This window comes from Staurois parvus, unplaced genomic scaffold (genome assembly GCF_062004578.1).
Source record: "Staurois parvus isolate SC_StPar_1 unplaced genomic scaffold, SC_StPar_1.0 ptg000829l, whole genome shotgun sequence".
Classification (NCBI taxonomy): Eukaryota; Metazoa; Chordata; class Amphibia; order Anura; family Ranidae; genus Staurois; species Staurois parvus.
This window is the reverse complement of record NW_028318625.1, coordinates 1,472,542-1,497,924: the sequence shown is the minus strand read 5'-3', so window position 1 is coordinate 1,497,924 and position 25,383 is coordinate 1,472,542. Positions and strand designations below refer to the sequence as shown.

General features: G+C 42.3%; 1 protein-coding gene across 1 annotated transcript in view; it reads right to left on the bottom strand.

Moving 5' to 3' along the window:
* TERT (telomerase reverse transcriptase) overlaps positions 1-25,383 on the bottom strand; it is a 192,456-nt gene that overhangs the window by 5,912 nt on the left and 161,161 nt on the right. Inside the window, exon 15 of the mRNA XM_089655257.1 lies at positions 18,836-18,973. Coding sequence (XP_089511383.1) covers positions 18,836-18,973 — 138 coding nt within the window. The remainder of the gene's footprint in view (positions 1-18,835; positions 18,974-25,383) is intronic.

Below are 25,383 nucleotides of genomic sequence, written 5' to 3'. Positions count from 1 at the left end.
AACTTGCCAAATTCACTGGCGATTGCCATCTTCAAACGCTTGTAGTTTTAAAAGTATAATTGCTACCGTGAAAAGGTTTATACTGTGACAATCACAAGAAACAGACCTAAATTTTGATGTATAGTATGTCTCTGCAATATTAAAAATGAAGGCACAGTCGCAGTTTAAAAACGTCCCTTAACATTTCAGGTGGCTGTGAGTGAAGTTTCAATGAAAGTCAATGGGAGGGGTTATTTGCAAACAAATGGTCATATTCTGAAAACTATCAGGAGTATGTCCTAGCCGTGAACATTTTTAGTGACAGCAGGGTTAGCTGAACGTTTTGATATAAGATATGTGTAGGTGGGCTTGAAAATGAAATAGTGATGGCAGTTTACAAATCATGTTCTGATTTTTCCTTCCACACTGCAGCTTTCTCACTCTAATGTGACTCAGCTGCCCCCTGAGTGACCTTTGCTTGCACCTGTTACCTCAGTCAGTCACAGGTGTGTGAGAAGCTCTGCTCTAAACAGGCTGTTTAAACTTGCCAAGTTCACTGGCGATTGCCATTTTCAAACGCTTGTAGTTTTAAAAGTATAAATGCTACCGTGAAAAGGTTTATATTGTGACAATCACAAGAAACAGACCTAAATTTTGATGTATAGTATGTCTCTGAAAGATAAAAAATGAAGGCACAGTCGCAGTTTAAAAACGTCCCTTAAAATGTCTTGTGTCTAAAGTGGAGTTTCAATGAAAGTCAATGGGAGGGATGAGGTCCAAACAAATGGTCATATTCTGAAAACTATCAGGAATATGGCTTAGCTGTGAACATGTTTAGTGACAGCAGGGTTAGCTGAACGTTTTGATATAAGATATGTGTAGGTGGGCTTGAAAATGAAAGAGTGATGGCAGTTTACAAATCATGTTCTGATTTTTCTGATTTTTCCTTTGCACACTCTAGCTGTGCTCTGCTGCTCAATGCATTCCTATGGGAAAATTTCGCCGCAAAAACCGCGATATTTCTTGAACGATTCGGCGAAACGTTCCACAAAGTAATAGCAATCCGATCGGGAACAATCCGCACGTTTTGATATATTACTTGTATTTGTAGTGTAAAAACTGTGGGAGGAGTTAGCGTGGCAAATATGGCTATAATAAGAAACGGAATAAGAATAAGAATATATATGTGAGATAACAATAAGTGTTCCTTGCTATGCAAGAACACTTAACTAGAAAATCTACAATTTCTGGGGAAATTGTGTAAAGTGTTCTTGCCGCAACCTTTACCATATGATTCATTAAATGTAAGCAGTGCACATTGCAAGCCTGACAGAGGGAGAAATGCATTTCAGCTTGTATTTTGCATCTCACAGTCCAGCCTGTGTGACTCATCTGACTCTTGAGTGACCTTTGGTTGCTATAGCAACTCACTCAGTCAGGCATGTGAGAAGCTCTGTTCTAAACACACTGCTGCAACTTGCCAACTTCACTGGCGATTGCCATCTTCAAACGCTCCCTGTCAGCTCGGGCACACTGCTTTGGATGGCTGTGCACTTAAGTGCTCAAATCGCTCCCTGTAGACTTAAGTGCTCTTAAGCGCCATAGACTTAAGTGCTCAAATCACTCCCGTAGACTTAAGTGCTCTTAAGTGCTTAAGTGCCATAGACTTAACTGCTCAAATCGCTCCCGTAGACTTAAGTGCTCTTAAGTGCCATTAAGTGCTCAAATCGCTCCCGTAGACTTAAGTGCTCTTAAGTGCCATTAAGTGCTCAAATCGCTCTCCGTAGACTTAAGTGCTCTTAAGTGCCATTAAGTGCTCAAATCGCTCCCCGTAGACTTAAGTGCTCTTAAGTGCCATTAAGTGCTCAAATCGCTCCCGTAGACTTAAGTGCTCTTAAGTGCCATAGACTTAAGTGCTCTTAAGTGCCATAGACTTAAGTGCTCTTAAGTGCCATTAAGTGCTCAAATCGCTCCCGTAGACTTAAGTGCTCTTAAGTGCCATAGACTTAAGTGCTCTTAAGTGCCATAGACTTAAGTGCTCTTAAGTGCCATAGACTTAAGTGCTATAGACTTAAGTGCTCTTAAGTGCCATAGACTTAAGTGCTCTTAAGTGCCATAGACTTAAGTGCTCTTAAGTGCCATAGACTTAAGTGCTCTTAAGTGCCATAGACTTAAGTGCTCTTAAGTGCCATAGACTTAAGTGCTCAAATCGCTCCCGTAGACTTAAGTGCTCTTAAGTGCCATTAAGTGCCATTAAGTGCTCAAATCGCTCTCGTAGACTTAAGTGCTCTTAAGTGCCATTAAGTGCTCAAATTGCTCTCGTAGTTTTAAGTGCTCTTAAGTGTCATAGACTTAAGTGCTCAAATCGCTCCCATAGACTTAAGTGCTCAAATCGCTCCCGTAGACTTAAGTGCTCTTAAGTGCCATTAAGTTCTCAAATCGCTCCCGTAGACTTAAGTGCTCTTAAGTGCCATTAAGTGCTCAAATCGCTGCCGTAGACTTAAGTGCTCTTAAGTGCCATAGACTTAAGTGCTCTTAAGTGCCATAGACTTAAGTGCTCTTAAGTGCCATAGACTTAAGTGCTCAAATCGCTCCCGTAGACTTAAGTGCTCTTAAGTGCCATTAAGTGCTCAAATCGCTCTCGTAGTTTTAAGTGCTCTTAAGTGCCATAGACTTAAGTGCTCAAATCGCTCCCATAGACTTAAGTGCTCAAATCGCTCCCGTAGACTTAAGTGCTCAAATCGCTCCCGTAGACTTAAGTGCTCAAATCGCTCCCGTAGACTTAAGTGCTCAAATCGCTCCCGTAGACTTAAGTGCTCAAATCGCTCCCGTAGACTTAAGTGCTCAAATCGCTCCCGTAGACTTAAGTGCTCTTAAGTGCCATTAAGTGCTCAAATCGCTCTCGTAGACTTAAGTGCTCTTAAGTGCCATTAAGTGCTCAAATCGCTCTCGTAGTTTTAAGTGCTCTTAAGTGCCATAGACTTAAGTGCTCAAATCGCTCCCGTAGACTTAAGTGCTCTTAAGTGCCATAGACTTAAGTGCTCTTAAGTGCCATTAAGTGCTCAAATCGCTCTCGTAGTTTTAAGTGCTCTTAAGTGCCATAGACTTAAGTGCTCAAATCGCTCCCATAGACTTAAGTGCTCAAATCGCTCCCGTAGACTTAAGTGCTCTTAAGTGCCATTAAGTGCTCAAATCGCTCCCCGTAGACTTAAGTGCTCTTAAGTGCCATTAAGTGCTCAAATCGCTCCCGTAGACTTAAGTGCTCAAATCGCTCCCGTAGACTTAAGTGCTCTTAAGTGCCATTAAGTGCTCAAATCGCTCCCGTAGACTTAAGTGCTCTTAAGTGCCATAGACTTAAGTGCTCAAATCGCTCCCGTAGACTTAAGTGCTCTTAAGTGCCATAGACTTAAGTGCTCAAATCGCTCCCATAGACTTAAGTGCTCAAATCGCTCCTGTAGACTTAAGTGCTCTTAAGTGCCATAGACTTAAGTGCTCAAATCGCTCCCGTAGACTTAAGTGCTCTTAAGTGCCATTAAGTGCTCAAATCGCTCTCGTAGTTTTAAGTGCTCTTAAGTGCCATAGACTTAAGTGCTCAAATCGCTCCCGTAGACTTAAGTGCTCAAATCGCTCCCGTAGACTTAAGTGCTCTTAAGTGCCATTAAGTGCTCAAATCGCTCCCCGTAGACTTAAGTGCTCTTAAGTGCCATTAAGTGCTCAAATCGCTCCCGTAGACTTAAGTGCTCTTAAGTGCCATAGACTTAAGTGCTCAAATCGCTCCCGTAGACTTAAGTGCTCTTAAGTGCCATTAAGTGCTCAAATCGCTCTCGTAGTTTTAAGTGCTCTTAAGTGCCATAGACTTAAGTGCTCAAATCGCTCCCGTAGACTTAAGTGCTCTTAAGTGCCATAGACTTAAGTGCTCAAATCGCTCCCGTAGACTTAAGTGCTCTTAAGTGCCATTAAGTGCTCAAATCGCTCTCGTAGTTTTAAGTGCTCTTAAGTGCCATAGACTTAAGTGCTCAAATCGCTCCCGTAGACTTAAGTGCTCAAATCGCTCCCCGTAGACTTAAGTGCTCTTAAGTGCCATTAAGTGCTCAAGTCGCTCCCGTAGACTTAAGTGCTCTTAAGTGCCATTAAGTGCTCAAATTGCTCTCGTAGTTTTAAGTGCTCTTAAGTGCCATAGACTTAAGTGCTCAAATCGCTCCCGTAGACTTAAGTGCTCTTAAGTGCCATAGACTTAAGTGCTCAAATCGCTCCCGTAGACTTAAGTGCTCTTAAGTGCCATAGACTTAAGTGCTCAAATCGCTCCCGTAGACTTAAGTGCTCTTAAGTGCCATTAAGTGCTCAAATCGCTCTCGTAGTTTTAAGTGCTCTTAAGTGCCATAGACTTAAGTGCTCAAATCGCTCCCGTAGACTTAAGTGCTCAAATCGCTCCCGTAGACTTAAGTGCTCTTAAGTGCCATTAAGTGCTCAAATCGCTCCCCGTAGACTTAAGTGCTCTTAAGTGCCATTAAGTGCTCAAATCGCTCCCGTAGACTTAAGTGCTCAAATCGCTCCCGTAGACTTAAGTGCTCTTAAGTGCCATTAAGTGCTCAAATCGCTCCCGTAGACTTAAGTGCTCTTAAGTGCCATAGACTTAAGTGCTCAAATCGCTCCCGTAGACTTAAGTGCTCTTAAGTGCCATAGACTTAAGTGCTCTTAAGTGCCATAGACTTAAGTGCTCTTAAGTGCCATAGACTTAAGTGCTCTTAAGTGCCATAGACTTAAGTGCTCTTAAGTGCCATAGACTTAAGTGCTCTTAAGTGCCATAGACTTAAGTGCTCTTAAGTGCCATAGACTTAAGTGCTCAAATCGCTCCCGTAGACTTAAGTGCTCTTAAGTGCCATAGACTTAAGTGCTCAAATCGCTCCTGTAGACTTAAGTGCTCTTAAGTGCCATAGACTTAAGTGCTCAAATCGCTCCCGTAGACTTAAGTGCTCAAATCGCTCCCGTAGACTTAAGTGCTCTTAAGTGCCATTAAGTGCTCAAATCGCTCTCGTAGTTTTAAGTGCTCTTAAGTGCCATTAAGTGCTCAAATCGCTCCCGTAGACTTAAGTGCTCTTAAGTGCCATAGACTTAAGTGCTCAAATCGCTCCCGTAGACTTAAGTGCTCTTAAGTGCCATTAAGTGCTCAAATCGCTCTCGTAGACTTAAGTGCTCTTAAGTGCCATTAAGTGCTCAAATCGCTCCCGTAGACTTAAGTGCTCTTAAGTGCCATTAAGTGCTCAAATCGCTCTCGTAGTTTTAAGTGCTCTTAAGTGCCATAGACTTAAGTGCTCAAATCGCTCCCGTAGACTTAAGTGCTCTTAAGTGCCATTAAGTGCTCAAATCGCTCTCGTAGACTTAAGTGCTCTTAAGTGCCATTAAGTGCTCAAATCGCTCCCGTAGACTTAAGTGCTCTTAAGTGCCATTAAGTGCTCAAATCGCTCCCCGTAGACTTAAGTGCTCTTAAGTGCCATTAAGTGCTCAAATCGCTCCCGTAGACTTAAGTGCTCAAATCGCTCCCGTAGACTTAAGAGCTCTTAAGTGCCATTAAGTGCTCAAATCGCTCCCGTAGACTTAAGTGCTCTTAAGTGCCATAGACTTAAGTGCTCAAATCGCTCCCGTAGACTTAAGTGCTCTTAAGTGCCATTAAGTGCTCAAATCGCTCCCGTAGACTTAAGTGCTCAAATCGCTCCTGTAGACTTAAGTGCTCTTAAGTGCCATTAAGTGCTCAAATCGCTCCCGTAGACTTAAGTGCTCTTAAGTGCCATAGACTTAAGTGCTCAAATCGCTCCCGTAGACTTAAGTGCTCTTAAGTGCCATTAAGTGCTCAAATCGCTCTCGTAGTTTTAAGTGCTCTTAAGTGCCATAGACTTAAGTGCTCAAATCGCTCCCGTAGACTTAAGTGCTCAAATCGCTCCCGTAGACTTAAGTGCTCTTAAGTGCCATTAAGTGCTCAAATCGCTCTCGTAGTTTTAAGTGCTCTTAAGTGCCATAGACTTAAGTGCTCAAATCGCTCCCGTAGACTTAAGTGCTCTTAAGTGCCATTAAGTGCTCAAATCGCTCCCGTAGACTTAAGTGCTCTTAAGTGCCATAGACTTAAGTGCTCAAATCGCTCCCGTAGACTTAAGTGCTCTTAAGTGCCATTAAGTGCTCAAATCGCTCTCGTAGTTTTAAGTGCTCTTAAGTGCCATAGACTTAAGTGCTCAAATCGCTCCCGTAGACTTAAGTGCTCTTAAGTGCCATTAAGTGCTCAAATCGCTCTCGTAGTTTTAAGTGCTCTTAAGTGCCATAGACTTAAGTGCTCAAATCGCTCCCGTAGACTTAAGTGCTCTTAAGTGCCATAGACTTAAGTGCTCAAATCGCTCCCGTAGACTTAAGTGCTCTTAAGTGCCATTAAGTGCTCAAATCGCTCCCGTAGACTTAAGTGCTCAAATCGCTCCCGTAGACTTAAGTGCTCTTAAGTGCCATTAAGTGCTCAAATCGCTCCCGTAGACTTAAGTGCTCTTAAGTGCCATAGACTTAAGTGCTCAAATCGCTCCCGTAGACTTAAGTGCTCAAATCGCTCCCGTAGACTTAAGTGCTCTTAAGTGCCATTAAGTGCTCAAATCGCTCCCCGTAGACTTAAGTGCTCTTAAGTGCCATTAAGTGCTCAAATCGCTCCCGTAGACTTAAGTGCTCTTAAGTGCCATAGACTTAAGTGCTCTTAAGTGCCATAGACTTAAGTGCTCTTAAGTGCCATAGACTTAAGTGCTCTTAAGTGCCATAGACTTAAGTGCTCTTAAGTGCCATAGACTTAAGTGCTCTTAAGTGCCATAGACTTAAGTGCTCTTAAGTGCCATAGACTTAAGTGCTCAAATCGCTCCCGTAGACTTAAGTGCTCTTAAGTGCCATTAAGTGCTCAAATCGCTCCCGTAGACTTAAGTGCTCTTAAGTGCCATAGACTTAAGTGCTCAAATCGCTCCCGTAGACTTAAGTGCTCTTAAGTGCCATTAAGTGCTCAAATCGCTCTCGTAGACTTAAGTGCTCTTAAGTGCCATTAAGTGCTCAAATCGCTCCCGTAGACTTAAGTGCTCTTAAGTGCCATTAAGTGCTCAAATCGCTCTCGTAGTTTTAAGTGCTCTTAAGTGCCATAGACTTAAGTGCTCAAATCGCTCCCGTAGACTTAAGTGCTCTTAAGTGCCATTAAGTGCTCAAATCGCTCTCGTAGACTTAAGTGCTCTTAAGTGCCATTAAGTGCTCAAATCGCTCCCGTAGACTTAAGTGCTCTTAAGTGCCATTAAGTGCTCAAATCGCTCTCGTAGTTTTAAGTGCTCTTAAGTGCCATAGACTTAAGTGCTCAAATCGCTCCCGTAGACTTAAGTGCTCTTAAGTGCCATAGACTTAAGTGCTCAAATCGCTCCCGTAGACTTAAGTGCTCTTAAGTGCCATTAAGTGCTCAAATCGCTCTCGTAGTTTTAAGTGCTCTTAAGTGCCATAGACTTAAGTGCTCAAATCGCTCCCGTAGACTTAAGTGCTCTTAAGTGCCATAGACTTAAGTGCTCTTAAGTGCCATTAAGTGCTCAAATCGCTCTCGTAGTTTTAAGTGCTCTTAAGTGCCATAGACTTAAGTGCTCAAATCGCTCCCATAGACTTAAGTGCTCAAATCGCTCCCGTAGACTTAAGTGCTCTTAAGTGCCATTAAGTGCTCAAATCGCTCCCCGTAGACTTAAGTGCTCTTAAGTGCCATTAAGTGCTCAAATCGCTCCCGTAGACTTAAGTGCTCAAATCGCTCCCGTAGACTTAAGTGCTCTTAAGTGCCATTAAGTGCTCAAATCGCTCCCGTAGACTTAAGTGCTCTTAAGTGCCATTAAGTGCTCAAATCGCTCTCGTAGTTTTAAGTGCTCTTAAGTGCCATAGACTTAAGTGCTCAAATCGCTCCCGTAGACTTAAGTGCTCTTAAGTGCCATAGACTTAAGTGCTCTTAAGTGCCATTAAGTGCTCAAATCGCTCTCGTAGTTTTAAGTGCTCTTAAGTGCCATAGACTTAAGTGCTCAAATCGCTCCCATAGACTTAAGTGCTCAAATCGCTCCCGTAGACTTAAGTGCTCTTAAGTGCCATTAAGTGCTCAAATCGCTCCCCGTAGACTTAAGTGCTCTTAAGTGCCATTAAGTGCTCAAATCGCTCCCGTAGACTTAAGTGCTCAAATCGCTCCCGTAGACTTAAGTGCTCTTAAGTGCCATTAAGTGCTCAAATCGCTCCCGTAGACTTAAGTGCTCAAATCGCTCCCGTAGACTTAAGTGCTCTTAAGTGCCATTAAGTGCTCAAATCGCTCCCGTAGTTTTAAGTGCTCTTAAGTGCCATAGACTTAAGTGCTCAAATCGCTCCCGTAGACTTAAGTGCTCTTAAGTGCCATAGACTTAAGTGCTCAAATCGCTCCCGTAGACTTAAGTGCTCTTAAGTGCCATTAAGTGCTCAAATCGCTCTCGTAGTTTTAAGTGCTCTTAAGTGCCATAGACTTAAGTGCTCAAATCGCTCCCGTAGACTTAAGTGCTCTTAAGTGCCATAGACTTAAGTGCTCAAATCGCTCCCGTAGACTTAAGTGCTCTTAAGTGCCATTAAGTGCTCAAATCGCTCTCGTAGTTTTAAGTGCTCTTAAGTGCCATAGACTTAAGTGCTCAAATCGCTCCCGTAGACTTAAGTGCTCTTAAGTGCCATAGACTTAAGTGCTCAAATCGCTCCCGTAGACTTAAGTGCTCTTAAGTGCCATTAAGTGCTCAAATCGCTCTCGTAGTTTTAAGTGCTCTTAAGTGCCATAGACTTAAGTGCTCAAATCGCTCCCGTAGACTTAAGTGCTCTTAAGTGCCATTAAGTGCTCAAATCGCTCTCGTAGTTTTAAGTGCTCTTAAGTGCCATAGACTTAAGTGCTCAAATCGCTCCCGTAGACTTAAGTGCTCTTAAGTGCCATAGACTTAAGTGCTCAAATCGCTCCCGTAGACTTAAGTGCTCTTAAGTGCCATTAAGTGCTCAAATCGCTCTCGTAGTTTTAAGTGCTCTTAAGTGCCATAGACTTAAGTGCTCAAATCGCTCCCGTAGACTTAAGTGCTCTTAAGTGCCATAGACTTAAGTGCTCAAATCGCTCCCGTAGACTTAAGTGCTCTTAAGTGCCATTAAGTGCTCAAATCGCTCTCGTAGTTTTAAGTGCTCTTAAGTGCCATTAAGTGCTCAAATCGCTCCCCGTAGACTTAAGTGCTCTTAAGTGCCATTAAGTGCTCAAATCGCTCCCGTAGACTTAAGTGCTCTTAAGTGCCATAGACTTAAGTGCTCAAATCGCTCCCGTAGACTTAAGTGCTCTTAAGTGCCATTAAGTGCTCAAATCGCTCCCCGTAGACTTAAGTGCTCTTAAGTGCCATTAAGTGCTCAAATCGCTCCCGTAGACTTAAGTGCTCTTAAGTGCCATAGACTTAAGTGCTCAAATCGCTCCCGTAGACTTAAGTGCTCTTAAGTGCCATTAAGTGCTCAAATCGCTCCCCGTAGACTTAAGTGCTCTTAAGTGCCATTAAGTGCTCAAATCGCTCCCGTAGACTTAAGTGCTCTTAAGTGCCATAGACTTAAGTGCTCAAATCGCTCCCGTAGACTTAAGTGCTCTTAAGTGCCATAGACTTAAGTGCTCTTAAGTGCCACAGACTTAAGTGCTCTTAAGTGCCATAGACTTAAGTGCTCAAATCGCTCCCGTAGACTTAAGTGCTCTTAAGTGCCATTAAGTGCTCAAATCGCTCCCCGTAGACTTAAGTGCTCTTAAGTGCCATTAAGTGCTCAAATCGCTCCCGTAGACTTAAGTGCTCTTAAGTGCCATAGACTTAAGTGCTCAAATCGCTCCCGTAGACTTAAGTGCTCTTAAGTGCCATTAAGTGCTCAAATCGCTCTCGTAGTTTTAAGTGCTCTTAAGTGCCATTAAGTGCTCAAATCGCTCCCGTAGACTTAAGTGCTCTTAAGTGCCATTAAGTGCTCAAATCGCTCTCGTAGTTTTAAGTGCTCTTAAGTGCCATAGACTTAAGTGCTCAAATCGCTCCCGTAGACTTAAGTGCTCAAATCGCTCCCGTAGACTTAAGTGCTCTTAAGTGCCATTAAGTGCTCAAATCGCTCCCCGTAGACTTAAGTGCTCTTAAGTGCCATTAAGTGCTCAAATCGCTCCCGTAGACTTAAGTGCTCTTAAGTGCCATAGACTTAAGTGCTCAAATCGCTCCCGTAGACTTAAGTGCTCTTAAGTGCCATTAAGTGCTCAAATCGCTCTCGTAGTTTTAAGTGCTCTTAAGTGCCATTAAGTGCTCAAATCGCTCCCGTAGACTTAAGTGCTCTTAAGTGCCATTAAGTGCTCAAATCGCTCTCGTAGTTTTAAGTGCTCTTAAGTGCCATAGACTTAAGTGCTCAAATCGCTCCCATAGACTTAAGTGCTCAAATCGCTCCCGTAGACTTAAGTGCTCTTAAGTGCCATTAAGTGCTAAAATTGCTCCCCGTAGACTTAAGTGCTCTTAAGTGCCATAGACTTAAGTGCTCAAATCGCTCCCGTAGACTTAAGTGCTCTTAAGTGCCATTAAGTGCTCAAATCGCTCTCGTAGTTTTAAGTGCTCTTAAGTGCCATTAAGTGCTCAAATCGCTCCCGTAGACTTAAGTGCTCTTAAGTGCCATTAAGTGCTCAAATCGCTCTCGTAGTTTTAAGTGCTCTTAAGTGCCATAGACTTAAGTGCTCAAATCGCTCCCATAGACTTAAGTGCTCAAATCGCTCCCGTAGACTTAAGTGCTCTTAAGTGCCATTAAGTGCTAAAATTGCTCCCCGTAGACTTAAGTGCTCTTAAGTGCCATTAAGTGCTCAAATCGCTTTCGTAGACTTAAGTGCTCTTAAGTGCCATAGACATAAATTAATATGGCTATAATAAGAAACGGAATAAGAACTAGAAAATCTACAATTTCTGGGGAAATTGTGTAAAGTGTTCTTGCCGCAACCTTTACCAAGTAATAATGAAATGTAAGCAGTGCACAATGCAAGCCTGATAGTGAGAAATGGATTTCAGCTTGTATTTTGGAGCTCACAGTTAGCCTCAATGACTCAGCTGTGTGTGAGTCATGTTTGGTTGCTATAGCAACTCACTCAGTCAGGAATGTTTGCAGGTCTGTTCTAAACACACTGTTTAAACTTGCCAACTTCACTGGCGATTGCCATCTTCAAACGCTTGTAGTTTTAAAAGTATAAATGCTACTGTGAAAAGGTTTATATTGTGACAATCACAAGAAACAGATCTAAATTTTGATGTATAGTATGTCTCTGCAATATTAAAAATGAAGGCACAGTCGCAGTTTAAAAATGTCCCTTAACATTTCAGGTGGCTCTGAGTGAAGTTTCAATGAAAGTCAATGGGAGGGGTGAGTTGCAAACAAATGGTCTTATTCTGAAAACTATCAGGAGTATGTCCTAGCCGTGAACATTTTTAGTGACAGCAGGGTTAGCTGAACGTTTTGATATAAGATATGTGTAGGTGGGCTTGAAAATGACAGAGTGATGGCAGTTTACAAATCATGTTCTGATTTTTCCTTCTACACTCTAGATTTGTCACTTCTCACTCTAATTGCTCCATTCATTCCTATGGGAAAATTTCGCCACAAAAACCGCGATATTTCGTGAACGATTCGGCGAAACGTTCCACAAAGTAATAGCAATCCGTTCAGGAACAATCCGCACGTTTTGATATATTACTTGTCTTTGTAGTGTAAAAACTGTGGGAGGAGTTAGCGTGGCAAATATGGCTATAATAAGAAACGGAATAAGAATAAGAATATATTTGTGAGATAACAATAAGTGTTCCTTGCTATGCAAGAACACTTAATAAGAATATATTTGTGAGATAACAATAAGTGCTCTTGCCATGCAAGAACACTTAATTAAAAGGAGGGGGCTGCTAACACCAAACCATATACCAAATGGATAATTGCAAATTATGAAAAGTATGGTGTAGTGCTACCCTAAATATTGCCATGACTTATAGCAAAAAAAAAAATATATAATACAAAACTATTAAAACCCAATATAACTCATACCAAATATATCTTAATGGTGACTAATTATCCTCAGTGCATACAGTGGATAAATATGCCACTCACTCACCAATCATGAAGTGAACTGGTCCACTAAGGGATCCATATTGAAACGGAAAAGTGAATAAATGTTGAAAATAAACGCCAGTAAAAGAGAAAAAAAAAAGTCTTGATGGGACTACAATAAAGTGGTGAATCCCTAAATGTAGGATCAATAACCCCTCTGACAATAATGGTAAATATTGAAAATAAACGCCAGTGAAAGAAAAAAAGCCCTGATGGGACTACAATAAAGTGAAAGATTAATAAATATAAAAAATGGTGAATCCCTAAATGTGGGATCAGTTATCACTCTGACAATAATGGTGACCACAAAGGCTATAAATTTGCCAAATAAAAGTGAAAAATAGATGAAAAACTCCATGAATCCATAAATATGGGATCATCACACAGTAGTGACAACTGAAGTGATTGAATGACAAAAATATGATAAAAAATAAATGTACATAAAAAAAAAAAAATTTTGGTTAAATCATTTCTGGTGATATATATATATATATATATATTTATTTTAAATTGTCGCATGAAATAAATCCAAAGAAAAAAAGTTCAAAAGGTGCATAAACACCAAATATTCCAAAGTCTTCAGAAAGTACAGGTGATAAAGTGAATATGCATGACATATTCAGGGTCCCTGAGGAAGTCACGGGATAATGGGACGTAACGCAAAGGGACGTGGTGGCGTATTTCCGGCGCTGACGCCATCTTGCTACACCCAAAAATCCCATGCAAGTACACCCAAGTTTTACAACTTGTTTTATTCTGTGCAAAAATTTACACTATGGGAGATCTTTTTTCTGTCTTTATCTAATGTGAGCTGGCTGTATCTTACTATATCATCCCTGGAGGGGACCCTGTTGCTTCTTCCATTAACCTATGAAGTGGATATCACCGCTGCGGACGGATATCAACCTTCGAAGACACTTTTGTCTTTTAACAGGCGTTTTGGCCCTTTTGGGTCGCTTCAAGGAGGTGAGGGGGCAATTCAGCCGTTTATGGATTATTTCCTATTGGTTGTCATGCATATTCACTTTATCACTAGCACTTTCTGAAGACGTTGGAATATTTGGTGTTTACGCACCTTTGAACTTTTTTCTTTGGACTTCTTTCAAGCGACAAAAAAAAAAAAAAAAAAAGTTTTTTCTGGTTAATCATTTCTAGTGATATATTTTTATTATGTACAGTTGTGTTCAAAATAATAGCAGTGTGTTGAAAAAAGTGAATAAAGCTCAAAATCCTTCTAATAGCTTTTATTTCCATACATACAAATGCATAGGGAACACTACACATTCTATTCCAAATCAAAACATGAAGAAAAATATCAAATTTGTGTTGTTCCTCTAAAAAAATTGAAGAAAAGTGAATATTAGACGGTTCAAAAAAATAGCAGTGTTTGTATTCTTCTTTACAAACTCAAACATTCACTATATAAACTGAAAAATGTTTGAAGATTTTGCTTTCCTTTGAATCACTTAATGAATATTTGGTTGTATAAGCACTGTTTCTGAGAACTGCTGTACATCTGTGTTGCATGGAGTCACCCAACTTCTGGCCCCTGTGATTAGGTATTCCAGCCCAGGATGATTGGACCACATTCCACAGTTCTTCTCTATTTCTTGGTTTTGCCTCAGAAACGGCATTTTTAATGTCCCCCCACAAGTTTTCTATTGATAAGGATCCGGGGATTGGGCTGGCCACTCCATAACGTCAATCTTGTTGGTCTGGAACCAAGATGTTGCACGTTTAATGGTGTGTTTGGGGTCGTTGTCTTGTTGGAACACCCATTTCAAGGGCATTTCCTCTTCAGCATAAGGCAGCATGACCTCTTCAAGTATTGTGATGTATTCAAACTGCATTTTTGATGTCACCCCACAAGTTTTCTATTGGATTAAGATCCGGGGATTGGGCTGGCCAATCCATAACATCAATCTTGTTGGTCTGGAACCAAGATGTTGCACGTTTACTGGTGTGTTTGGGGTCATTGTCTTGTTGGAACACCCATTTCAAGGGCATTTCCCCTTCAGCATAAGGCAGCATGACCTCTTCAAGTATTCTGATGTATTCAAACTGATCCATGATCCCTGGTATGCGATAAATAGGCCCAACACCGTAGTATGAGAAACATCCCCATATCATGATGCTTGCGCAACCATACTTCACTGTCTTCACAGTGTACTGTGGCTTGAATTCAGTGTTTGGGGGGACGTCTGACAAACTGTCTCCGGCCACTAGACCCAAAAAGAACAATCTTACTTTCATCAGTCCACAAAATGTTGCGCCATTTCGCTTTAGGCCAGTCAATGTGCTCTTTGGCAGATTGTAACCTCTTCAGCACACGTCTTTTTTCCAACAGTGGGACTTTGCGGGGGCTTCTTGCAGATAGCTTGGCTTCACATAGGCGTCTTCTAATTGTAACAGTACTCACAGGGAACGTCACACCTTCTTTCATCTTCCTGGAGCTGATTGTTGGCTGAGTCCTTGCCATTTTGGCTATTCTTCTATCCATTTGAATGGTAGTTTTTCGCTTTCTTCCACGTCTTTCAGGTTTTGATTGCCATTTTAAAGCATTTGCGATCATTTTAGCTGAGCAGCATATCATTTTCTGCACTTCTTTATATGTTTTCCCCTCTCCAATCAACTTTTTAATCAAGGTACGCTGTTCTTCTGAACAATGGTTGGAACGACCCATTTTCCTCAGAATTCCAGAGAGAAATGCACTGTAACCAGCATGTACAACATTTGCTGCCTTCCTTCCATAAATAAGGGCAATAATTGCCACCTGTTTTTCAAAGAATGAATGACCTCACTAATAGAACTCCACACTGCTATTATTTTGAACATGCCCCTTTCAATTAGTGATTCAATTACACAGAATCATCAGCATGCATGTCATGACTGTTGGGTCTGTTGGATTTCTATGACTCTACTACACCTGCTAGTAAATTATTTGCCATGTAGAAATATCATTTCTACCAAAAACACTGATTGATCCGGTTAGTGATGTCTGACTGCTATTATTTTGAACACAACTGTATATTTATTTTTTATCATATTTTGTCATATTTTGTCAATCACTGCGCTTGTCACTACTGTGTGATAATCCCATATTTAGGGATTCACTTTTTTTCACTTTTATGTGGCAAATTTATAGCCTTTGTGGTCACCAGTATTGTCAGAGTGATAATTGATCCCACATTTAGGGATTCCCAATTTTTTATATTTATTAATATCTTTCACTTTATTGTAATCCCATCAGTACTTTTTCTTTCACTGGCGTTTATTTTCAATATTTATTCACCATTATTGTCTGGTGAATCCGTAAATGTGGGATTAGTTATCACTGACAATAATGGTTTATAATGTTGAAAATAAACTCCAGTGAAAGAGAAAAAAAGGTCCTGATGGGTCTACAATAAAGAGTGATAATTGATCCCACTTTTAGGGATTCACCACTTTATTGTAGTCCCATCAGGACTTTTTTTTCTATTTCACTGGCGTTTATTTTCAACATTTATAAACCATTATTGTCAGTGATAACTAATCCCACATTTACGGATTCACCATTTTTTATATTTATTAATATCTTTCACTTTATTGTAATCCCATCAATACTTTTTCTTTCACTGGCGTTTATTTTCAATATTTATTCACCATTATTGTCTGGTGAATCCCTAAATGCACCATACTTTTTTATAGTGGGAGGAATAGCGGCCCACCATGTCAGTGGGAGGAATAGTGCCCTATCTTTGGTATCGATTGAAGTAATAGTGTCCCTTCATTGGTATTAGGGGGATGAATAGTGCCTCTGTTAAAAATGTTAGGAATAGTGCCCCATCATTGGTATCAGTGGGAGGAATAGTGCCACATCATAGGAAGGAATAGTGTCTCATCATTGGTGTCAGTGGGAGGAATAGTGCCCCACCATTGGTGCCAGTGGGAGGAATAGTGACCCACCATTGGTGGCAGTGGGAGGAATAGTGACCCACCATTGGTGGCAGTGGGAGGAATAGTGACCCACCATTGGTGGCAGTGGGAGGAATAGTGCCCCACCATTGGTGGCAGTGGGAGGAATAGTGCCCCACCATTGGTGGCAGTGGGAGGAATAGTGCCCCACCATTGGTGGCAGTGGGAGGAATACTGCCCCACCATTGGTGTCAGTGGGAGGAATAGTGCCCCACCATTGATGTCAGTGCGAGGAGGAATAGTGCCCCACCATTGATGTCAGTGCGAGGAGGAATAGTGCCCCACCATTGATGTCAGTGCGAGGAGGAATAGTGCCCCACCATTGATGTCAGTGCGAGGAGGAATAGTGCCCCACCATTGATGTCAGTGCGAGGAGGAATAGTGCCCCACCATTGATGTCAGTGCGAGGAGGAATAGTGCCCCACCATTGGTGCCAGTGGGAGGAATAGTGACCCACCATTGGTGGCAGTGGGAGGAATAGTGCCCCACCATTGGTGCCAGTGGGAGGAATAGTGACCCACCATTGGTGGCAGTGGGAGGAATAGTGACCCACCATTGGTGGCAGTGGGAGGAATAGTGCCCCACCATTGGTGTCAGTGGGAGGAATAGTGCCCCACCATTGATGTCAGTGCGAGGAGGAATAGTGCCCCACCATTGATGTCAGTGCGAGGAGGAATAGTGCCCCACCATTGATGTCAGTGCGAGGAGGAATAGTGCCCCACCATTGATGTCAGTGCGAGGAGGAATAGTGCCCCACCATTGATGTCAGTGCGAGGAGGAATAGTGCCCCACCATTGATGTCAGTGCGCGGAGGAATAGTGCCCTATCTTTGGTATTGACGAAAGCAATAGTGTCCTTCTGCATCCCTTATAACTCTGTGAAAAGTGCATCCAACGCCAATATCCAACCAGGAGTCACTCTGTGCACCTTACCAGACACATACTGTAGATTCAAACCAACACATATAAGATATGTTCATACAAAGAATCTATTTAAACCAATACACTTACAAATAGATTAATTTCATGGGGATTGCTGCACTATGGATTTCTCTGCCATTTCTGCATGGGGGAGCTGATGCATAGAGGTTTGGAGACCATGATGTGAAGAAAGCATTTTAAAGAAAAGCCTTTGAAACTATGCGTCTGTTAAGGTGTATAGAGTGATCAAATGAGGCACACTGCATGTGGTGGAATCATGGTGGTTTAAAGGGACAGGCACGTTGTGTACTCACAGAGTGATTTTTGTTATGGTAGAACACTATTGAGTTCAACGTAAGTGTCAAGAGCACCCAGGAAAAATAAATGGAGTATTTTGGAAAGCGGATTTGATGAGTGAAGGTTGAAGAAATCTGTTTTCAGAAGGCTCTATCTTTGGTAGAGGAGGGTTAACCTCCCTGGCGGTATGATCATGTCAGGAATTTTGTGCTGAAAGCGGTACCATTTTTTTGCATGGAAATATGTAGTTTTTAATTGTAGGCTGTAATTTTTAGGAATAACTCACTGAAATCTATCCGAAAAAGAGTGTATTAAACATTCCGGATATGATAAAACTTGAAACACGAAATCATAAATTATAATTTAATAAATAATCATAAAAAATAATAATATAATAATAATACATTTAATTCAATAATATAATCAAACCAAAAACACTGAAATTTGAAATACAGAGGCAAATTCGCACATCGCTCAGCAAAGTCGCAAAATCGTTTTCAGTGTCTGATGACGAATTTCCCCACAAATCATTATCACTCAATTCTGCAAGTGGTTCTGATTTACTATCGCTGTTCTAAAACCGCTTTTGACGTAAAGGGATGCTTTTTGGCCGCCATGGACTTTTCTAAGTTTCCAGGCAGAAAGAACAGTCAAAATGCAGGCAGGGCACAGGACAAAGCAGTGGGGACAAAATGTATGTGAAATGCAGTGAAAAAGCAATGACAGCAAAAATGTCATTTTTTAAAAATTTCAAATTTCCCGCCAGTTCCGCCGCCCGAACGTTCCGACGTCACGGGGACCGGAACACGGAAGCCAGATGCCGGCATCCGCCGGAGGAGATGGACGGGGACGCTGCAGGGGACACATCGTGGGAGCGAAGGACAAGGTAAGTGCTGCAGGGACCCCCAGAGAACGCTGCATGGTAAGCCCGAGTGTAGCTCGGGGTTACCGTTCTTGGTATAGAAATTCTACCCCAAGCTACACTCGGGAAAACCGCCAAGGAGGTTAAGAGTACATACAAGTGATATACAAGTAAAATGTGAGCACCATTTACCGGATTTTGAGCACAATTTTGGCGTACTTACATACTGCACCATACAGTTCTCGTTTTTTTTCGAGGGTTACTATTCTGCAGTTTGGAGTCTTACAGAATTTCTAGAGAGTGGTGAACTTTGTGATTGGAACATATTTTGAACTGATTGAGAGACACCCGAGTATTCAAGCTCTGGTCTAATAAATTTGCATTATTCCCCTGCCAGGGGGCAGAGGGTTTCCAGCTGCTGGGACTATTGGAGAAGAACTCCTTCAGTGCGCTGACCTATTAAGACTCATTTTATGTTTAATAACCAGTTTCCTCCTCCCACAAAAAACACATGAAGCATGAAGACACATCAAAACAGCACGTTATAACATGCATAAATATGCTTTAAAAAAAAACCAAACACACACAAAGTGTGAACCTAGGCTAATGAACTGTTATCACGAATATCTTTTTGACCCAACCAATACCACAACAGCCATTGACTTACAATATTGAAGGGATCCAAGCAAACATTTGTACAAAGCCTTGTGCTTAGACAACTTTGTTATGAATGCATGGTAGCAGAGCCACTGTGCTGATTCAAAGGAGAATGACCTAGTTGCATTTCTAGTTCTAAGAGCCATTCCTGCAAATATAAAAAAAAAAAAATACAAAATGGATATGCATACATAAAAAGTTTAGATTATGTTACAAATATGGAAGCAAAATGATAATGCACAACAAAAAAGTGAAACAATAGATATGTGTAACTCAGTGGTTATGTGCAATTTCTCAGCAGTGTCTGCACTGTGTGGAAGCCTGTTCCACTGCTAAGTTAGCTATAGGCACAAACTGCTCCTTTGCCCGGTCAGAAAAGATCAGACATGACTTTTTTTCAAAGATTTGTTAAGAAAGTTTCATTTTCAAAACTAGTGTTTCACAATTGTTGGCTACAGAAAGGTGGAAAGGACACTATGACAATATTTTTCATGGTAATACTGAAATGTCATCCATTGGTATTTAAATGCTGTTCTGCGATCTCCACCTTAAACTGTCTCCCTGCTAAGCACTGACTTTCTGCAAAAGGATGATTAGTCCTATATCTTTTTGTCTGTTTGTGGTGATTGATTTTCACCTCCTTTGCCTTTCTGTGATCACAGAATCAATCATCTTTTATGACCCTGACCTGTGTGTGTTCGACTGATCTGGTTGTTGTTCATTTGATCATGTCCCTATAAATTTAAACCAGCTTATGGGGGGGGGGGCAGGCATTTTTCCTGCGCGAGTGCATTTTCTGCCGGAGTGCAAAACAGCAGTTGAACACAGCAGTTTAAAGCAGGATAACTCAAGCAGCAGGAAGATGCAACAAAGAACTCTACTGCACGCTGGATGGACTGCAAGCATACACCCTGGGAAACATCTCCTACAAGTTTGATTGCTACTCCATGTACCTTTTAATATGCCCCCTCTACTCCTCGTTTTTGTATTACTATCTTCCATTTTCAAAATTTGATTTCTTTACCCCTTTGCTCCACCCCAAAGCTTATACATATCACCCTAACTTCTACCATCTCCCTACTACTGCTCTCATCACCTCCTGCTAATACTTTACACACCTGCTAACCCAAACACCAGGACAGGAAGGCATGTGCAGTTATATACATCCCGTTCCCATCTTACTTTCCTCACCCTACTTCTCCTAACCTCTGGGGATATCTCCCCAAACCCTGGTTCTCCAGTATCTCACCCCCACAACAGGCACCCTCCTTCCTCCAGGAATAGCCACAATTCATTCAATTTAATATCAATCCCTATGCTCTAAAAACTACCCTACGTGTTTCATGTGCGCTCTGGAATGCTCGCTCTGTCTTTAATAAGCTCATCTCTGTCCATGACCTTTTTTTCTCCTACTCCCTTAGCCTACTAGCAATTACAGAAACCTGACTTGAAGCATCAGACTCTGCTTCTCCCGCAGCACTTTCCTATGAAGGCCTTCTCTGGACTCACGCACCCAAACCCAATGGTCAGAAAGGAGGTGGAGTTGGTTGGCTCCTATCCCCACTGAGCACCTTTCAAGCCCTCCCTAACCCTCCCTCTCTATCCTTCTCTTCTTTCAAGACTCCCTGCATTTGGCTGTTTTCTCCCATCTTTACACTCTCTACAACATCACAAACACGTCCTTTCCTCTCTCTCGTGTCCTCGTCTTCAAACACTTTTCCCCCCAAGCAGCAAACAATTACCCGCAGAAACCTTCACAACTTAAACCCTTCTCTTTTGCAATCTGCAACTGACCACCTCTGACAGAATCTTTCCCCTGTCCTGCCCTGGCCACTGCAGTCAACAGCAGTTCACTTTCATCCACACTTGCTCCTCTAACTACACAAAGTATAAGGCCCCGACCATTACAACCGTGGCAGACTGACAACACCAGAAATCTTTAGCGAAATAGTCGTGCACTGGAGCAATTGTGGCGTAAAACCAAATTTCAGCAAGCATTCACCCGATATAAATCTGCTTTCTTAACATACAATTCCTCCCTCCATACTGCCAAACAAACCTACTTTGTCACTCTTATTAATACCTTGTCATCCAGCCCTTGTCTCTTCTCTACTTTCTCCACCTCCACCCAGTAACTCACTCACTGCTTACGAGATTGCAAATCATTTAAAAAACAAGATTGATGCAATTCGTAGGGGCATCTCTGCTACACAGACATCTATCCCACTTAGCATACCTTGTACTAAACCTCCCTGAACACTTGCCTCTAGTGACCTCTTCAGTAGTAGCAAGGTCAACAAAGTTCTCAGAAGCCCACCTCACCACCTGCCCCCTGGATCCTGTCCCCTCTCTACTACGGTCACCCTCTTCTTCTGTCCTATGCTCCCTCACTCATATCTTCAATGTCTCCCTCTCCAATGGTGCCTTCCCCACCCCTCTAATACATGCATAGAACACTCACATACTTAAAAAGCCCTCGCTGGACCCCACCAACCTGAGCAACTTAAGATCCATCTCCCTGCTCCCATTTACCTCAACTCTTGGAACGCTTAGTTTACAATTGCCTGAGCTCCTACCTCACTGACAACAACCTTCTTGACCCCTTACAGTCTGGCTTTCTCCCACTCCACTGAAACTTCCCTACTAAAACTCGCTAATGATTTACTAACTGCTAAAACTAATAGCCACTACTCCATACTCTTACTACTCGACCTCTCTGCGGCTTTTGATACTGTTGACCATCCCTTCCTCCTGAAAAAACGCAACTCTTTTGGACTCCAAGACTCTGCTCTTTCCTGGTTCTCCTCCTACCTATCGCAGTATTCCTTCAGCGTTAACTAAAACTCTGTCTCCTCCTCTCCACTTCCTCTTTCTGTAAGGGTTCCTCAAGGTTCTGTCCTTGGACCCCTTCTCTTCTCCATCTACACCTCCTCCCTTGGTCACTTGATAAACTCCCATGGCTTTAAGTACCATCTCTATGCTGATGACACACAAATCTATCTTTCTACTCCTCCCCTTGCCCCTTCAGTCTCCTCTCGCATTACTAACCTACTAAGCAACATATCAGCATGGATGTCACTTCCTCAAACTAAATCTTTCCAAAATGGAGCTCATACGATTCCCTCTAGCCTGTGCCCCCTTTCCTGACTTCTCCATCAAAATCAATAATACAACCATCAGTCCCTCCCCTCATGCCAGGGTACTAGGTGTAATCCTAGACTCCCATCTGTCCTTTCATCCCCAGATCCAATCACGGTCCAAATCTTGTAGACTTCACCTCCGCTACATCTCCAAGATACACCCGTTCTTAACCTCTGAAACCACTAGGCAACTTATTCACTCCCTTGTTTTCTCTCGCCTTGACTATTGTAACTCCCTCCTCATTGGCCTACCTAATCGCAGGCTATCCCCTCTTCAATCTATGATGAATGCTGCTGCCAGACTCACCCACCTTACTAACCGTTCCATATCTGCCTTCACTCTCTGCCAATCCCTTCACTGGCTTCCCATTGCCCAACGAATAAAATTAAAAACATTAATACCATATAAAGCCATTTGTATCTGCCCCAAATTACATCACCAATCTGGTTTCCAAATATCACCCAAACAGTCCTCTCCACTCCTCCCACAACCTCCTGCTCTCTAGATTCCTGGTCTCCTCCTCCCATTCTGGTCTCCAGGACTTCTCCAGAGCCTCCCCCATCCTCTGGAACGCTCTACCCCAATCTATCCGACTAGTGCCTACTTTGCCCACTTTTAGGGGATCTCTGAAAACATATTTCTTCAGGGAAGCCTATCCCGCCTTCATCTAATAACGGTATCTTCTATTCTTCTTATCAGTTCATCCCCCACAGTTATTACCTTTTGTACCACCAGCCCCTTCCTCTTAGATTGTAAGCTCCAAGGAGCAGGGCCCTCCTAATCCTCTTGTATTGCACTGTATCGTTGCTGTATTGTCTCCCTTCATATTGTAAAGCACTGAGAAAACTGCTGGTGCTATATAAATCCTGTATAATAATAATAAATAATAAAACAGGTTCAAATAACAATAAACATTTTAAAATAACGTGTCTGGTAAATCAATTCCGTGGCAATCATAAGGGGAACATAGTAAAAAAGAACTCTATCCCAGGGAAAGACTGGAACTAACGTAAAAAAAAAATATACAGGTATATATAAAAGGAGAGGGAAGGGGGGGTGGGAGGTTGTTGTGAGGAGAGGAAACTCAACAGAAGTGGGGAACAGTAAATGGCAAGGAAATTCAGGAGAGGTGGCAGGTGGATACTAAGGATAGTGCCAAGAAAAAGACAGCAGGAAGCTAGCTCTTGTCCCCAGCTTCAAACTCATCGAAAGAGTAATCCCCATATGATAAAGTCTAGTCACTCGCAATCATCTTCTTGCGTGCATTATAGTCTGTGCTACCCAAAGATTGGCTTTGAACCATCATATCATACCCAACTGTGTAGCCAGGGCCTGTAGTAAAAGGGAGGGCCAAGGAGTTTCAGTGTGAAAAAACAGATGTGTAGGAAGAGCTACATACAGTTGTGTCCAAAATTATTCAACCCCCACTGAAATTGAGTGTTTTGGCCAGTTTGACATTGCTTTTGATCATTCAGTCATCTTGCTTACATTTACATTAAAGAGGCACTTGTAGGTCAGACAAATATAACATAACAGTTATAATGAAATAACCACAAATGTCTTTTCTGTGCTCACAGCATTATCAGTTTTATTCAACCCCCAAGTGACATTCAATCTTAGTACTTAGTACAGCATCCTTTTACAGTTATAACAGCTTTTAAACGTGAAGCATAGCTTGACACAAGTGTCTTGCAGCGATCTACGGGTATCTTCGCCCATTCTTCATGGGCAAAGGCCTCCAGTTCAGTCACATTCTTAGGCTTGCGCACTGCAACTGCTTTCTTTAAGTCCCACCAGAGGTTCTCAATCGGATTTAAGTCTGGTGACTGCGATGGCCACTCCAAAATGTTCCAGCCTTTCCTCTGCAACCATGCTCTAGTGGACTTGGAGGTATGCTTGGGATCATTGTCCTGTTGAAAGGTCCAACGTCTCCCAAGCCTCAGGTGTGTGACGGACTGCATCACGTTTCCATCCAATATCTCCTGGTACTGAAGAGAATTCATGGTACCTTGCACACGCTGAAGCTTCCCTGTACCTGCAGAAGCAAAACAGCCCCAAAGCATGATTGACCCTCCACCATGCTTCACAGTAGGCAAGGTGTTCTTTTCATCATAGGCCTTGTTCTTCCTCCTCCAAACATAGCGTTGATCCATGGGCCCAAACAGTTCTAATTTTGTTTCATCAGTCCACAGAACACTATCCCACAACTTTTGTGGTTTGTCCACATGGCTTTTGGCATACTGCAGTCGACTCTTCTTATTCTTTGGAGACAGCAAGGGGGTACGCCTGGGAGTTCTGGCACGGAGGCCTTCATTACGCAGTGTGCGTCTTATTGTCTGGGCTGAAACTTCTGTACCCACATCTGACAAATCTTTTCTCAGTTCCTCAGCAGTCACACGGGGACTTCTCTCCACTCTACGCTTCAGGTAGCGCACAGCAGTCGAAGTCAGCATCTTCTTTCTGCCACGACCAGGTAGCGTTTCAACAGTGCCCTTTGCCTTGAATTTGCGAATGATGCTTCCTAAGGTGTCTCTTGGTATGTTTAACATCTTTGCAATCTTCTTATAGCCATTGCCCTTCCTGTGAAGAGAAATCACCTCTTCTCTTGTCTTCCTGGACCATTCTCTTGCCTTCACCATGTTTGTAACCACACCAGTAAATGTCTAGAAGGAGCTGAGTATCACAGTCATTTTAAAGCTGCCTAATTGGTGCTTATTATGCTTGATTGCTGCTCGGTGACATCCACAGGTGTTTTCAATACCTGATGGAAAGCACCTGTATGAACCTCTGTTCTTCAGAGTGGTAGTCTTTAAGGGGTTGAATAATTGTGGCAATGAAGAAACCACATAAGAACCATTTACTACTGTATTACATAAACAATTGATGTCATTTTAGTTGCATTTGGGTAGTTACAACGTCCTTGTAGGATTTGATTCTGAATACAATTCCAAATGTACACTATAGTCCCTAAACCCCTTTACAGCATTGGGGGTTGAATAATTTTGGACACAACTGTATGACCTAATCAAGTTGATCATTTATAACAGGTGCATTGGGACCATGCAGGGCAGCCATGCACAGTGCAGAATCAAGACAAGACAAAAGCCTTGTTCCCTATAATGTCAGGTCACACCACCTTGGACTAATCAAGGTGCTTACATCTTGTCCAGATGTGTCAGGTATTATGGGAGCTACAGATCCTATTCTGTTTTGGTGCATACAGTTTCTTCTATCTCAACAACGTTGACTTGAGAGACCCATCCCTTCAGGGAGGAGGGGTGAGGTAAATAGATCTCCAGTGTCTGGGTGGTTTCAAAGAGATTTTTTGGATTGGGATACAAAGAGTCAGCCATGGGAGAAGGCACATTAAGTTGGGATACTAGTCTTCCCTCTTTTAGAATAAGCGCAATACGTGCC